Below are 18044 nucleotides of genomic sequence, written 5' to 3' on the forward strand. Positions count from 1 at the left end.
TGCATGCTAAAGCTATGAAGAACTTTGCACACAAAAACAAGTGTTTATTGCACACACCAAAAAAGGGGGAACACTTCCTGCAGGGTGCTCCAGAAATAGAGGACCAATCCCTGAAGACATCAAATAGAAGAAAAGGAATATCCAGGCACATCTCATGTTTCTTCTAAAAGGCAATCATTCTTATTTGAAACAAGTGGAGACAACGTTTCTACTCCTCTCTGAGCCTTTATCAAATCTTATCTTACTTGCTAAAGTGTAAATTCATGTTGAATTTCAGATTTAAGACCAAAGTAGCTGAATTTTTCCAATTTGCCTATTTTAGCCCTAAATTTCAAATTCACTTTGAATTAACTTTGAATTCTTGACATGCCTCATTCTTGTTTGAATTTCTAACAATTCACATTTTAGTGGATAATCCTTTATATGTTAAAATAAATCAGATAACAGTTTCTAAAAAAAATGGTCTAATTTTCATAGGTATGATGGAGGGAGCGAAGCAGCATTGGGTGGTGTGCTTTCAGTCCCGCGTTTACATACTGAAGCAAGAACGGAAGCCTCTCTTCAGAAATTGCCAAATTTGTTCAAAATTCAGCTACAATCTACAGCCAATGTCTGTGCTTTTTCTGCATCAGAGAATATAGGATTTACCTATGGTAGGTCAATTTAAAATCTTTGCAGAATATAATTAGATAGATGATAGATAGATTTTAAATATTTTGTTTTTTTCTTATCACAATCACACTGGTTTTCCTGATAAATAACTGGATTAATAATTACATACTTTTATTTCAACTTTTTTTTTTAGCTTATAATCCTTTTAAATTAATATTTTTATTTTATTTATTTTTTAGCAAATTCTAGCATATTTTGTTAGACAGGAAGCTAATCGACCTCTGTGGAGAACATGTTCATGTGGAACGCTCATATCCCAGAGAATGTAGAGTTTAATAAATCATATTATTTGATAGTGGAAACATCTGATTGGCAGATGAAATAATTAAGCCACAGGTTCTTTTTAAGTCTCCATCATTGTATGATGTGAATGATATATGCACCAATTTAGACATTATGCCATATATAATATTTTTAAAATTACACAATTGCAAGGACCAAATATGAGTGATATTTAAATATAAATCATGTTCACACAGTGATTTGATTTACTGATATACCAAAGTGAAGTCTATAGTTTTTTTTTTTTTACTTAACTCTGAATAGTATGAATTGACAAAATGTTATGCCTTGGCTATGTTAGCCTTAATTTTGACATTCAGAGTTCAACTTGTTGCAATTTAGAGTTTGGTAAAGAAAACCCTGAGGAGTCTTCAGTAGAATTTACATGTTCTAAAATATGATTTTTTATGTTTCGTTGAAAATATACATTGAGTATCTTTGTATTACAGTTGTGCATTATTTTGTTTTCTTTTAGATGACGAAAAGATCGAACTAGAATGGAGTACCACTTCAAATTCTAATTTGAAGAAACTGGCTTCAAAACTGCCAGATATAAAATTTTCAGATCTGACCAATTATCCAGATTCCGTGAAGAACTATGCCAATGACGTCATGGATTACAAGGTGGCACAAACCGATATGACACTCAGACATATTATGTCTCAATCGGTAGTGGTAAGTTTCCCTTTGGACAGTATTAAAATTGTCACAATCTCTGTGTTGGATGAAACAGTCAGTATTCCTTCATAAATAAATGTATGATCTTTGTTTTATGCGTCTTCTTTTCCTGACATATCCTGTTTGTTTTCAGGCTACCAATAACTGGTTCCGGAAAGCATCAAAAGACATGCCGTATGCAGATATATTACAAGATAAGTTAAAAGCTTTTAAAGAGCTAGAATTTGGCCTTCCAGCGTTTCCAGAGGAGCTCTTTTTAAACAGGTATGTTAAGCACATTATCCATCTACATCGTCAGCTATTTAGAACAATGTTACATTTTTAATTTGATCAATTAACAATTGAAACAGTTCTATCACAGGATATATTTCACACAGAGCCTTTATTTTCTTTTTTGTTATAGTGATGGAAAAATTAAATATATGATAAACAAGGACAGTATCACAATTAATGTCCCATTACCCTATGGTGGTAAATCAAGCGGTCAGCTGATGAAGACAAGGAGTCTAACATTACCTTCAGTGAATCTGCCCTCCGTGGGACTAAAATTGCCTACTCAAGAGTTTTCAATACCCGATTTTACCATTCCGGAGTTTTATGAAATGAATGTCCCCTTAATTGGAGTTTTGGAGCTGTCCTCTAACATAAGAAGCAACTACTATAACTGGTCTGCCTCATATACAGGTGGAAACACGTCAAGTGAGGCCATTACCTTCAGTTCTAAGTATGAAATGAGAGCTGACTCAGTCTTGGACTTTTTGTCATACACAATTGATGGTATGTGACTACATATGCTTTATATTAAAAATAACTTAAAGATTCAATGGAAAATTTTTCATAAATATGGCATATTTACTTTTTGAGTAATTTCTATTCCCTATAAAAACAACTTATCTCTTTTTTACTGAGTTTAATAATATGTTTAAGGACACACCTTCAGAAATAAAATGGAATCATGACGGAATATTTCCATCATGTTTCCTTAAGGGGTTAATATATACAGTACATAGTAATTTAGAATTAAAACATATAGCAAACTTATACAGTACATATGAATTTAGAATTAAAACATATAGCAAACTTGTTGCAACAAAATAGACTACGTAAAATAAGTATGCAATACCCTGTGTTGTTCTTAAACAGACATTTTCTAAAGAAAATCACATTCTTCTTAATTCAAACCTATCCTTCAAGCAGCTACCACTATAAAAATCAGCAATTCCAAGTCAAACCAAATTCATTTATTGCCAATATTGCTTTATACTTAAAATATTCTTAAATATTCTCAATATTATAACTTAAAGAATCAGCTCTAAGCTAATCTGTATTTGGGGCAGGTGTGTAGTTTTATTTTATTATTTATTAATCGCCAGAAAAACAGCTATTAAGTATGTTTTGTACATTTTATTTACATTTGGAGATTCTCACATCTAATAGGTAAATTATTATCTTGTGCAGACCTTTATATAGACCTTATATAGACCTTTATATTTTTATGATGTGAAGTTGATTATTCCATTTGATATTCGTAGATACGTTTTTCAAATGATTTAATATTTTTCGATACATTTTTAAAATTATTAAATATTTTGAAAAATATTTTATATCTTAATATTTAGATTTTTTTTAATATATATTGCTTTTTTTCCCATGCTATACTTTTGATATTTTAATATTTTGAACAAAATCATTTTAAAACTGTATTCAAAAATATCACATCAAGGCCATGATATCCAATTTTGTAAGAGTACTACACTATACAAAATGAGAATATTTATGTGCTACAATTTATTCATGACCCTAAACATGATTTAAAAAAAATAGGTACACTATGTGATTTTCTTTCTGTTAAATTTTATTTATTAGCGTAACAACCAATGTTGCCTTTAACAAAAAGTAAGGATGTATTTTTTTTTTATTGCATGTCCAAATAGTAATAACTACATGTATTTATTTTTTGTTTCATATGTCTGCAGGTACTGCAATATCATCATATGACCCCGAACAGATGTTGCTGCTTTCATATGATGGGTCTATACAGCACAGTCTCCTTGAGTCAAACCTTAAATTTAAAGAACTCTTTAACTTCAGAAGTAATGAATTATTTAAAGGATCCTACTCTTATTATGTCAGAAGCATTCTAGGCATAGAATCATCCTTGAAATCATCATTGAAGTCAACTATGAATAATAAGATACTGACCACAGAAGGGGATGCTGTTGGGAAACATAACATTGCATCTTTGTTTCTCAATACCGATTACATAATAATCACTACTTTTGACACGGCAAACATGCAACTCAAAGTGGATTCTGATTTTAAGTCGGAGTCATCTTGCTTGAAGCTCACAAATAAAATAGTTGGCCTGGTCCTCCGTGAAGCTCTAACTATAACCTCAACTACTGACATGCAAGATGGTGCCCTCTCAAACATAATGACAATAGAATTTAGAAACAAACAGCTATATTTTAAATCTGACACTAACGGAAACTATTACAACTTGGTCGCACTCAACAAATTTGAAGCTACATTTTCAAGTGAAAAGGCAGCAATCCGCTCTGAATACCAGGCAGATTACAGACGACACCGATTCTACACTTTACTGTCAGGATCTCTGAATTCCTTTGGTCTTGAATTAAATGCTGATGTAACTCTAAATAATCTGGCAAAAAGAGCTGCCCACAAAGCTACTCTGCAACTAAACAGAGAGGGCTTGTCCACCAGTTCAACAACAAATGTAAATTTCAACCCTTTCACATTGGAGAATCAGATTGATGCTGGAATTGGACCCAGTGGAACACTGATGAAGATGACAACGAATGGCAGATACCGTGAACATAACGCAAGAATAATGGTCGAAGGAAAGGCTGGCCTGACTGAGCTTTTCTTTGGTAGTCTGTATGAAGCCAATGTACTTGGTATGAATGGCAAGAACAACTTGAATTTTAAAATTAGCAAAGAAGGCCTGAAGTTCTCCAATAACTTAGTGGGATCATATGAGCAAATGAAAATAGAAAACAGCAATGACCTTTCCATTCAAGGAACCTCATTACAATTTACTTCAAAATTTGAAGATTCTTGGAGCTCCACCAAATTCTACAAGCAAAGTTATGAATTGCAAATGCAACCATATGCTATGACAACTTTACTAAGTAATGAGTTCAAGTATGATGCTCTGGAATTAACAAACAGAGGGCAGCTGCAATTGGAGGGATTTAAGGTGAATCTCAATGGGGATTTGCGAGGAGCCCTCAGCAAAGATGAGATTAAACACTCCTATACTATTTTAGTACATGGCCTGTCCACAAAACTGAACACAGACACCATTGCAAATATCCAAGGAACAGCTCATACTCACCAAACAATTATGGAGATTGCTGGTCTATCTGCAACATTTAGCAGCAACTCAAACTTTGAGACAAAGTCCACCCGCCTAACTAACAAGATTAACTTTGGCGTGAAGCCATTTAGCTTAACATTGGATTCTCAGACCAATGGAGATGGTAGAGTACAAGCCTTTGGAGAACATACTGGCCAGCTGTATAGCAAATTGCTCTTAAATGCAGAAGTGCTCTCATTTAACTTTGCTCATGATTTCAGGGGATCAACTAGGCATTTACTTGAAACAGGAAAAAAACATGAAACCTTGCTTGATTATCAAGTGAATGTATTATTTACTCCATCGGAACAACTAAGCTCATGGAAACTAAAGAGTCACCTTGACAAAAACACAGTCACTCAAGGTTTCAAAGCATATAACAATCTTGATGGTATTGGTATTGAAATGAATGGGAATACGTTTGCAGATCTCTCCATACTGGATAGACAGATTCAGTTGCCATTTGCTATTTTTAATCCTATTGATGTTCTAAATTTAAGAGACATAGTCAGTGATCCTCAAGAATTTGGTATTTCTGGTTATGTGAAGTATGATAAAAATAAAGAAATGCACGTCATCAACCTTCCATTTATTGAAAACATTTCAAGCTATTTTGAAGGACTTAGAAAAGTATTACTAACAACTCTGCAGGCTTTACAGAACTCCCTGAAAGAAATAAATATTGACCAGCATATCAGAACATACAAAGCTACTTTAAGCAAAATTCCTCAAAAACTAAATGACTATGTTAATAGCTTTGACATAGATGGAAAGGTTAAAGAGGCAAAAGAAAAAATACTGTTGATAACAAAAGAATATAAAATCACAGCTGAGGAGCTTCAAACTGCAGTTGAAAACTATTTTATGTCATTGTACTACAATTTACAAAGCTACTTACAGGAAATTGAAAAAATGATTCGAGAAAACTATGACCTCAACCAATTCAATGAAGCTGTTCAAAAGTTGATTCAGAAATTTTTTGAAAGTCTCAAATCATTAGACCAGGAATACAGAATTCGTGAGAAGATAGTTGGAATGATACAGGACCTTCGAAGAAGCATTGAGGAGATTGATATCAAAGACTTAGCTCAAAGTCTACAATCATGGATTCAGAATATTGATGATATGTATCAAATCAAAGTTAACATTCAGAAAGTTCTACAACAAATCCAGACTCAGGTTCAGAGAATTGATTTAGAACAAATGGCAGCCAACGTGAAACAGTCATTGCAATCTCTTGACTTAAGGCAATATGCAGCAGAAATCAGAAAAGTATTTCCCATTGAAAAGGTCAGATATGTAATTGAACAAATGAAAAATATTGTCATCACAATGCTAGAGGAATATGAAGTAAGTGAGAAAATCAATGCCGTTGTTGACATGCTGCAGGACGCTGTGAGAGATTATGATTTGGACAAGAAAGTTCACGTAGTCATAGAACAGTTTCTCAAATTCCTTAACCAGCAGAGTGTAAGAGAGACAATAAAAAAGGTAACAGACATGTTAAATTCCATTGACCTAAAATCATATGTCACCAAAATAGTTGCTTTTGTTGATGAAACAGTTGAGAAAGTAAAAGATTATGACTACAAAAAGCTTATCGAGGACATCAACTACTACCTTGACATCATTGTTAAAAAGCTGAAATCATTCAATTATGAGAAATGGGTAGATGATTTCAATGGCTGGATTAGAGAAATAACTCAAACAGTAAATGAGAAAATGAATGCCCTGGAACTTCCACAAAAAGCAGAAGCCCTTAAACAGTACTTAAATGAGGTCATAAAAATTGCAGCAGCGTATACCCATGATTTTGGAAACATCAAACTGTCAGAATTTTTTAAGAGGTACCAGGATATCTTGAGTTTGACTGTATTAAATGATTTCAAAATTAGACTACTGGAAAACCTTGAAGATGCCAGAGAGAGAATTTATTCTATGGACATACAGAAGGAATGTCAACGTTATTTGCAACAAGCGAGCCAAGCTTATTGGCGATTAGTGAACTACATTTCGCAACAATGGACTAATGCTGCTGTCATGATTACCAACTTTGCAGAAGAAAACAATATTAAAGATTGGGCTGAAAATATGAAAAGGTTTATAGAAGAGGGTTTTGTCATGCCTGAAATTAAAATAGGATTCATCAGTTTTCCTTCCTTTGAAGTGAGTCTCCGTGCCCTCAAAGTAGCAACTTTTAAGACACCGTATTTCACTGTCCCATTCACTGATTTGCAAATTCCATCCGTGGAGATCAATTTCAGACGTTTACGAGAAACAGAAATTCCTACAAGATTTGTTACGCCTGAATTTACCATTTTCAACACTTACAAGGTACCTTCATATGTCATCGATTTGAATGAAATCAAATTAAAAATTGTAAGGACATTTGATCAGATACTTTCAAGTGACTTTGAATGGCCATCTCCAGAAGTATATTTAAGTAATCTACGAATGAGTGAACTAACAATGAGAGACTTGGGAATCCCTACATTTTCCTTCCCAGAAATCCATTTTCCTGCTATGCAAATCCCAGAAATGCAAATCCCAAAGTTAGCAATGTTTAACATCCAGCTTTCTATACCTGAATTCCAGCTCCCACAAATCCCTCACACAGTATCTGTTCCTACATTTGGGAAACTTTACAGTTCATTCAAAGTTATATCACCATTTTTTACAATGGCAACTTCAGCTGAATTGACAAATAGCACAACTGAAAAAAACCCTGAAATGGTTGGAACTTTCTCTACAGAAACAACATCTATGATCGAAGCTCTGGCTTTTGTGCTAAAGGCAGATGCTCGGCTATCTGCTCCTCTCTTGGAACAATTGATTCTTAAAGAGTCTATGCTGCTATCCAATAAGTATCTTAGTTACGATCATAATGGTGAAACAGTTTTTACTGGAAACCAAATTCAGTCTAAAATAGTGACGAAGGCCAATTTAAGAACAGAAAAGAGTTTGGCAGAATTCCAAAATGACATTGTATTCAAGGTACAGAAAAAGATCACAGCTGACATCACGACTAAATATTCTCACCGTCTGAATATCCCCCAGTTACAGCTTACAAGCCAGGTGGATCTCCTGAATGACATTGACTCATCAGTAGAAGCCGGACGAATTTTGCTCACTTCTACTGGAAAAGGAAACTGGAAATGGGCAAGCCCTGCTTTTAGAGATGAAGGAACACATCAATCAGACTTTAAGTTCAACTTAAGAGGGCCTCTTATGGAGATTTCCGGTACAAATAGAATCAATGACAATAATATAAAACTTGACCAGAGCCTGAAATATGAGTCAGGCTTCTTAAGCTATGCAAACCTTGATATCTCATCAAAAGCAGAAGTCCCTTACATTGGGAATAGTATTGTAGCAGTAAAAGGAAAAGGACAGGTTAGTGAAATGAAATTGGAACTCACGGCAACACACAATGCAGAACTAACTGGGTTTGCAACTGGAACAATAAGCAACAGTATAACCTTTTTGACAAAGCCATTTGAAATAAGTCTAGCTACTAATAACAATGGAAATCTAAAGGTTAGCTTCCCTCTGAAGTTGACTGGAAAAATTGATTTCTTGAACAATTATGAATTTGTACTTAACACAAATGTTCAGCAAATATCTTGGCAAGTCAATGGCAGGTTCAACCAGTATAAAATCGTATACACTGTCTCAGCGGGCAACAATGAAGAGAAAATTGGTGCTTCAGTAGAAATGAATGGGGAAGCAAACCTTGATTTCTTGACAATTCCAATTACTATTCCAGAAATACCTGTTCCATATACCACAATGAGAACGCCTAAAATTACTGAGTTCTCCTTGTGGGAAAGAACTGGTCTGAAGAACTTACTAACAACAACGAAACAAAATTTTGATTTGAATGTGAAACTCCAGTACAAGAAGAACAAAGATATGCATTCCATTCCACTGCCTCTGGGTGCGATCTATAATTCCATAAATGCCAATCTGATCACAGCCAATTCTAAATTTGAAAATCTGCGGGATTCTTCAGTGAGAGTTTTAACAAATTCATATAACAAAGCAAAAGCACAATTTGACAAATACAAAGTACAAACCCTAGCAAATAAAATCCCTCGCACCTTCACAATACCTGGTTATACCATCCCACTGTTGAACATTGAGGTCTCCTCTATTAGTGCTGAGCTCCCTGCATTTGGTTATGTGATTCCGAAAGAAATCAGGACACCAAGCCTAACCCTGCCACTGGTTGGATTTTCTATTCCAACCTATACAGTAGTTATACCTTCACTTGAACTTGCTGTACTTCATGTTCCTGATGCCTTACGCAAAATAACTCTACCTAAACTGAAATTGCCCAAAATGAAAGACAGCATTTCAATTCCTGCTATGGGAGATCTCACATATGATTTCTCATTCAAGTCAAATGTGATATCATTAACAACAAACGCAGGTCTGTACAATCAATCTGATATCTCTGCTCGTATCAGTGTGGTTTCCACATCTGTTATCGATTCACTACAGTTTAGCCTAGATGGAACAACAGGACTAACAAGAAAACGTGGAATGAAACTAGCCACTGCTTTAGCACTAAAAACTGTGTTCATGGAAGGAAAACATGAAAGCTCTATGTCTCTTGGAAGGAGAAATATTGAAGCTTCTGTCCTAACAAATGGCAAAATAAGCATACCCATTTTGCAGCTCACTGTTAAACATGAATTGACTGGTAACACAAAGACCAAACCTACAGTTTCATCTAAGATGACCATGAACTATGATTTTAGTGAATCAGCATATGGGAATAGTGCAAGAGGATCACTTGATCATACGCTAAGCATTGAAGGTCTGTCTTCTTATTTCTCCTTGGAGACATTAACAAAAGGAGATGTTACTGGAACCATGTTGGATCTACCATTTAATGGACAAGTTAATAATGAAGCAAACATCTATTTGAATTCAAATGGGTTTAGGTCATCTGTAAAAATCATGGGTAATACTATAGCAGGTGATTTTATAACATTGGAACTTTCTGAAAATCTTGGTGTTGAAGCATCCACAAGTCGCATTTATACAGTTTGGGAACATACTGGTAAAAATTATTTAAGATACCTACCAGGTTTTTACACAAGAGGAGAGCAAAATGTTAAGGCTAAGATTGACCTGGCTTTCTGGAGCTTGCTGTCAAGTCTCCAGATGCAAATCAGCCAACCAAGCTCATTATTTGATGCTGCATCACTAAACCAAGCTATCACATTAAATCTCTATCCTGAGAAACAAGAATTCGATATTAATGGAGAAGGTATTCTGAATACTCTTATTTTAGCTCATAACGGAAAATTGTCTAATGATGCAGCTGATGCAAAATTTGAGATCGCTGGTTCAATGCAAGGACATGTATCTTTCCTCAAAGGAGTCATCCTTCCAGTCTATGATAAAAGCTTGTGGGACATCTTGAAGTTTGACCTTACAACAAGTGCTGATAAAAAACAATTCCTCACTGCATCTACCTCTATAACTTATACAAAAAACAAAGAAGGCTTCTTCTTCCCCCTTCCAATGAACAAACTTTCAGATGGATTTGTCATTACTTTTCCAGCACTAACTCTTAAATCACCAGAATGGGTTAAAGATCTTCCCAAAACAATGAACAATATGCAAGTTCCAGATATGCCAGCAGAGTTAAACATTCCATCATTTCACGTCCCATTTACAAATCTAAATGTTCCATCATATAAATTTGACTTCCGCAATATAAAGATTCACAAACAATTGAGTACATTGCCTTTTGACCTTTCCTTGCCTTCCTTGCCAAAAGTAAAATTCCCCAAAGTTGACATCAATACCAAATATATTACCATGGAAGAGTACAAAATACCATTCTTTGAGGTAACTATACCACAATATCAGATAACATTGGCAAGGTATACTCTACCAAAAAGCTTCTATGGTCTGGACTTTAACAGCATTGCCAACAAAATTGCAGAAATTGATCTACCAACAATAGAAATCCCAGAGCAGAACATAGAGTTTCCACCAGTTAAGATGAATCTTCCAGCTGGGCTTTTCATTCCAGCTTTTGGAGCTCTGTCTGGATCAGTCCAACTTTCCTCACCTATATACAATTTAACATGGACAACAAAATTGGCAAACAACTCTGAAGGTCTCGTTGCTTCCATTGATGCCACAAGCAGTTCTACACTTCAGTTCCTGGAATTTGATCTTGACGGTTAGTTTGAGCAATTTCTATTTGATGATAGATGAATTACAATTATCATTTCATTATTGATATTTTTTGTATTCTAAATAGAAACAAAGAAACATAGAATGTGACGGCAGATAAGAACGATTCGCCCATCTAGTCTGCCCAATTTTTTAAATACTTTCATTAGTTACTTTCATTAACATATAGGTAGGATAGCCAAATATGCATTATCTTGCACTTATCCACATTAAATGTCAGTTGTCACAACTCTGACCATATTTCTAGTTGACCTAAATCATTTTCCATTTGGCTGATCCCTCCTGGAACATCAACCCAGTTACATATCTTAGTATCATCAGCAAAAAAGACATACCTTACCATCAAGACCTTCTGCAATATCACTAATATAAATATTAAAGATAATGGGTCCAAATAGACAGACAGACAGATATACTAAAGGGTGATATAAAGAGTACTATATTTTTGAAAATTTAGAATTCTGGTTCAAAATGTTTAATTATATATTTATATAAGTATTACATCATAACAATACAAGTAAAATGCTTCCAAAATGCAATATCATTATTATAAATCTGATTTAAAAGTTTTGATTAATCCTTTAACCTTCTTTTTTTGCAGCCTCTACCACCAGTTCATTAACAGGGAGTGCCATCAACTACAATGGGAAGGGATCCTTAGCACACCCAGACTTAAGTATTGATTGGCAGCAAGATATTTCTTTCAATGGACCATGGTAAATTCAAGCACAGCAAGCCATAATTTGCTTTTCATGCTTAGTTCTCACTCTAAAGAAACCTCTTAGTAATTTTGTTAATGAATTTAACTCCTTTCAAACAAAAATACTGTTTTATGGGTTGAACAAAAAAAACTATTTTACCTATACATACCGAAGATTGGACTTTATTTTAAGATGAACTGTGATTTTGTTAAAACATGTGTATATATAAACATACACATGAAAATAGGACGCACTCCAAGGACTTAGACAAAAAGACAGTATAAATAATACATAGCTTCTTTTTTTTATTCTCTATTTTTGACTCAGGTCATAGTCTCAATAAAAACGTTACAGAGGAAAACCAACTTATGCATGTCGATAAACACATACGGTAGAGCATAACAGATAGGGTGTCTAGTATGGATTGGCATTGGACCAGGAGCTGAGGGAATTTAGGTTTGGGTAGTGGGAGACAGCGCATATTCTTAAGCCTAGTGTGCCTAGGGGTAAGGCCTTATGGCCAAAGGATCTAGTGTTGCAAAAGGCATTTAGACTGAGTGAGCTTAAAATACAATAATAATGCTATGGTTCAGGTTGCCTAACCGGATTATATGAGGAGCCTGTTCTCAACAGTGTGGGCATGTGGTCGTTGCACTTTTGTGTTTTACTTTTACTCCATAACCCCAGGGAAGACGGGGAGGGGGGAGAAGGGGAACGTTTCGGCAGTGTAATTAACCTGAACACTGGAGAGAGAGGAGTCCCGATCGCCATAAATGGCATGCCCTTGTGTAACCAGAGGGCTGTTAAGAGGTAAGCAGTAGTCTCTGGATTCTTCAGGTCGTAATCGCTGTGGAGGCTCCCGCCCCAGCTCATTGTGGTGTCCCCTTCATAGGGTCACTTGTTGGTGGCTGTGCTGCTGGGTGGTTTGGCTCCACAGTTGACAGAGAGTCCTGTTGTAACCCCAGGGTTGGCAGGAGATCCATGGCACCCTGCATATCGTGGATCTTGAATGATGTGTCGCTGTGCTCAATTAAAAGCACCCGGGATTGGTATGTAATTTTGTGCAGGTGAAGGAGAGCCATTAAGCGCTTAATCGTGCGGCACTAGGCCAGGGTAGCCCCCCGATAAATCAGCATAGAATGAGAGCTGCCTACTCTCAAACACATGTGGCGTTTGGGTTTTCGTCACTTGAAGGACCGCAGATCTGTCTCCATGGCTCAGGAAGCACACCAGGAGGTCTCTTTAGCCGGTCGTGGGAGGCATAACATTTCCCTCAGGGCTGTTTGTTTGGCCTGTCTAGAGGGTAGGAGAGCGGACAGCAGGTGCTGGATGAAGTGTGGTACCCCCTCCGGTATCTCCTCACCGATGCCCCTGATCTTGAGGTTCAGGCTTCGCCTTTTATCCTCCATGTCTCAGGACCGCTGTGAGTCTGCTGTTGCAGGTCATGTACTGCTTTTTGTAGCTGCGTTGTGTAATATTTAGCTATTTAGCTTTTAATAGTACATCTTAAAAAGTTTTTTGTACTGGTCCTGATGAAAGTTCCACTGTTGGAACTGAAAACTCGACGCCTTTCTAATATGTACTATTAAAAGCTGAGTATTATTTTTATTACCTTTTTTGTCTAAGTCCTTGGGGTGCTGCCTATCTCCATGCATTTTTGTATTTTCTTGTGAGGCTAAGCACCAGGCATTAGGATTGCAAGCTTTTTACCAATCAGCATGGGTAAAATGGCTTTATAATCAGATAGTCCACAGGTATAATTTTCTATTTACTCTGAAAATGAAAGCAAAATGGTCATATTTTAATTTAATTAACATTTATGTATTATTTCTTAACCTAGGTTCTCTGTTCATAACATAGCAATAGATGTAAGAAGCCCAACATTCACAAATGTCCAGATACGTTGTCAACGTGAAAACAACAGGCTTTCTTCAACAATTAATGTTCCATCTGCTGGGACTTTGGGACTTCTGGTAGAAAAAGATGACACAACAATCAAAGGAAAGCTGTACAGTCGACCTGTGGTAAGTACCTTTAGAGACATATTAGATCAGTGGCTACACAGACAGTAAGATTCTTGATTTCTTCTTTGTTTTCGATGATGTAAAATAAATTCTGGACAGAAGTGAATGTTATGCTCAGGGGATGATATTATATGGCTCTGCAGAAATGCAACAATAATGCAACAATAATGCCTACATGAAAAAGCTTAATCATATGACTCATAGGAGTTCCAAAATAAAATAAAAATACAAAATAAATAGCAATCACCAAGAAAAGTCCAGCCACACATAGTCCAATACTGCATTGGTCAGCAATGTAGGCTGGAAGAAATGGTTCATAGCAAAAAGAGCACATTTTCTATAGGGATAGATCTACTGCACTTTTGCTCTTCTCCCACTTCACTGACCAAAATGTCCTCATCACTTGTTTAAAACCAGATTTTTTTTTACCTCAGCCATCTGTGACCTCAATATCCTTAGGCATTTTGTACCAGTAGGTCATTGTCTGGTATCCCACTACTGTACCAATACAGGCCTCAATTTAATATAGTTGGATAAGCTTTCTAAATAATAAATATTTTTGGATACATTTTTACAATTATTTAATATTATGGAAAACATTTTTTTTTTAATATTCTTATATTTTTTTGTAAATTAATATTTATTTTATATTTGATATATTTACAGATATTAAATTAAGGCCATAGTTTCATACTCTGTCTAACTATACTCTTTAAAGGAACTGAAAACTAATATTTTAACACATCTTTTTGTGATGTATGATGTCTATAGATCCTGTGATTCTTTTCATTCACCATGTTTTGTCTTTGTGGTATTTTAACTGTTTCTTTTGTTTGTTACCCTACAGATATGGTAGCTTTTAACTTTATTTATCTGTTGACTAATCATTTTTATAACCTTAAATTGTTGTGTAGTGTGTTACAAAATCTGTTGGTGAACACTGTGTCAGTATTGTTCATAGTTAAAACTATTTTACTAGAATAAGATTATTATGTGTGTAATAATATATATATATTATAGTATCTCATACACTTTATTAGGAATAAGGTGCTGAAGTTTCATTCTCTAGTACTTGTACCTGAATATGTGGATAGTTGTAACAAATAAATGTTGATGCCATTACATGTAGTCCTCATTTTACGACTTACCTGTTTAACGTTGACTCCGACTTACGACCAGCTCTCTAGCATGGGCATTCAAGGAATCCCCCACGTTAGAGACCTGGTCTATGTTTGGGAATTTTCCCCGAACATAGACAAGCGCACCCGAGCAGGAAATCCCTCAAATCTATATTCAAAAAATTTTCCCGAACATAGACCTACACTGGTGCGCATGCTCTGTAGCGCATCCTCACTTACCGACCAATTCGTTTTACGACCGAGTCGTAAATACAGAACCTGGTCGATAAGTGAGGAGAGTATATATTTTGTCTGTCTATATGTGTGTTAATATATTTGTCTGTCTGTCTATATATCTATTATCTTTATGCCTATGATTTTTTGAATATATATACATATATATTATTAATTTTTAATGTATTTATTTATTTTAATGCTCCATGTCATATATTAATAGTTTTCTTTTATTTTACAATTATTTTATAGTCCTCTACTGGAAAAGATATATTAATAATGAAGGGAGAAATGTCAATAAAAAACCCAGAAAAAATCCAGAACAAGATTAATTGGAAAGAAGATGCTGTTGCAGATTTACTTAATGGCTTGAAGGAACGATTGCCAAAAATGTCTGATTCTGTTTACAACTGTTTCAACAAGTATCACAATGAACACTTTGGAATGGATATCAGTGATGCCAACCTTAAGATGAAAGAGCATCTGCAATCCAAAGTTTCTTCAGCATACAGATCCACTGCTAATCAAATCGATAAGATGGAATATCATCTTCAGTCTGTTGCCAGGGGAGCAGGTGACAAGTATAGGGACTTGATAAAAAATGGTTGGCCACAGGCAGACGCATCAGTCTTTGTGAGTTATGATGAAATTAAGGCAAAGTTGTTTGATAATTCTGTTGTGCTTTTGAGAAAGTATAAGGACACAGTGAAAGAGCTTATTGATGCAGCCATTGAGTTTTTGAAGATGACAAGGTTTCAGTTACCTGGTCAATCTCAGAAGTATACAGGTGAAGAATTGCTTTCCATGGGTGTGAAAAAGGCAATGTCATATATTGATCTATGCTATCAAAGACTTCAGCAATGGTTTGATGCAGTCATCCAGTCAATTAATGATGTCAAATATGAAATACCAGGTATAAATGTAACTATTGATGGTACAAAAATAATTTCATCCATTAAAACCTTCGTAAATACCCTTAATAGGGTAACAAAAAAAGTATTTACTGACATTGAGGATGCAAATTTTGAGAACACACTCAAACAGCTTCAGAATTTCATTAACGAGATCTCACAAAAATCTGAGAAACTTATTGAAACCTTAAGGTCAAGAGACTATCAAGATTTAAGGGATAAGACCCAGCAGATGTACAGGGAAGCCATGAACTCACAATATGCTAGAAATCTCAATGAACTGGCAGACAGAATCAAAAAGGTTTTGGACCAGTTGCAAATAATTTTCCAAAGTGCATATGAAGAGTTGTCTGAGAAATTAGAGCAGTTGATGATCTATGGCAAAGCCCTCCGTGAAGAATATTTAGATCCAAACATCGTTGGCTGGTCAGTTAAATATTATGAAATTGAAGAAAAGATTATTAAACTGGTGAAAGAGATCATTGCATCATTAAAAGAACTGCCTGAAAAATATGGAATAAATGTGTCAGAAGCATTAGATAATGTGAAAGAATACCTGATTGTGTATTACCAAAATGCTGGTGATGCCATGACCTACACAGAAGATAGGGCAAGACAGGTGTTGAAATTGCTCAATGAAAAAGTCACAGACTTACCTAACACTGCCAGAAAAGTCTCAGAAGAACTTTACCAGATACTTACTAGGAAACTGCAAGACACCTACGATCAACTTTCTGGTTCTTATGAGAAACTTATAGCTGAGTCAGCCAGACTGGTAGAATTTGTCATCGAAAAGTACAACTCTATTGTAGAATTCATTATGCAACTTTTTCAGAATTTTGAGAAGGCTGCCAGTGAAGAAATAAAAACATACGTGTCAACACGTAAAGGTGAGCTTAAAGTTGATGTACCTCATCCCTTCAACTGGAAATCCTTTGATGAAATGCCCAAACTAAGAGATGACCTCATAAACAAAAAAATGGAAATCGCACGCTCAATGGTATTCGATGGTATTGATAAAGGCTCAAAGAAATGGGACGAACTACAACGCTTCATTGAGAAACAACTCGAAGGAGGAAAACTGAGCGTGCAACAAATTTTAGAGAATATTGAGAACTGGAAAAAAAACTGAATGGACATTTTGTACTGTAGTATCATGAAAAGTTTTTAAGCTGTTTAAAATTAAGAAACAATCATTATCTATATATATATCATTTTAATACTTATGTTGTTTCTCTGTGGGTAAAAATAAAATTGTCAGTTTCTTTGAAGTTAAGCTAAATAAAACCATTATTTGTTATAAGTTGGCATTATTTTCATCTATAGCTTTTTCAATTGTTTGCATTACGCAGAATCATCATTAAAGAGACACCGCATTCAATAAAGCCTTCATGCCTTTTATTTTAAAACGTAGTAGGCCAGATGAAAAGGACTGCTCAACGTATATTTACTATTTGGTTTTCTGTCTAATTCTATTAAATGAGAAAATCAGATCTAACAATTTTTTTATGTGTTAATTTCTCACAGCCAATATCAATAGCATTAACTTAAATTGTCTCTCCATAAACAGTGAGGTCACTTAATATCTCCTATAATGGCCAAAACTCCACATTTTGTTATGTAAAACAGAGCAGAATGGCTCTGCAGTGGACAAATTAATGACTCGATATATGTAATCTTGAAATACCAAACCAAGCATTATTTGGCTATTGTTTTAGACTTAAGCAGGGTTTGTCCTGTGACTAATGACCTACCCTTGGTACCAGGATATCTAACTAGGTTTCACTACAGAAGGTTACTGGCAGGCAATAATACAATTTGCCCCC

General features: G+C 35.2%; 1 protein-coding gene across 1 annotated transcript in view; it reads left to right on the plus strand.

The window, feature by feature from the left end:
• The window catches only part of APOB (apolipoprotein B), a 38459-nt gene extending 20856 nt beyond the window's left edge, over positions 1-17603 (plus strand). Inside the window, exons 22-29 of the mRNA XM_063442118.1 lie at positions 478-653; positions 1430-1629; positions 1766-1896; positions 2036-2409; positions 3609-11216; positions 11832-11946; positions 13772-13955; positions 15560-17603. Of these exons, the coding sequence (XP_063298188.1) occupies positions 478-653; positions 1430-1629; positions 1766-1896; positions 2036-2409; positions 3609-11216; positions 11832-11946; positions 13772-13955; positions 15560-17350 (10579 nt within the window). The 3' untranslated portion in view covers positions 17351-17603. The remainder of the gene's footprint in view (positions 1-477; positions 654-1429; positions 1630-1765; positions 1897-2035; positions 2410-3608; positions 11217-11831; positions 11947-13771; positions 13956-15559) is intronic.
• The last annotated feature ends 441 nt before the right edge of the window (positions 17604-18044 follow it).

The sequence above is a fragment of the Pelobates fuscus genome, chromosome 2, assembly GCF_036172605.1.
Source record: "Pelobates fuscus isolate aPelFus1 chromosome 2, aPelFus1.pri, whole genome shotgun sequence".
NCBI lineage: Eukaryota > Metazoa > Chordata > Amphibia > Anura > Pelobatidae > Pelobates > Pelobates fuscus.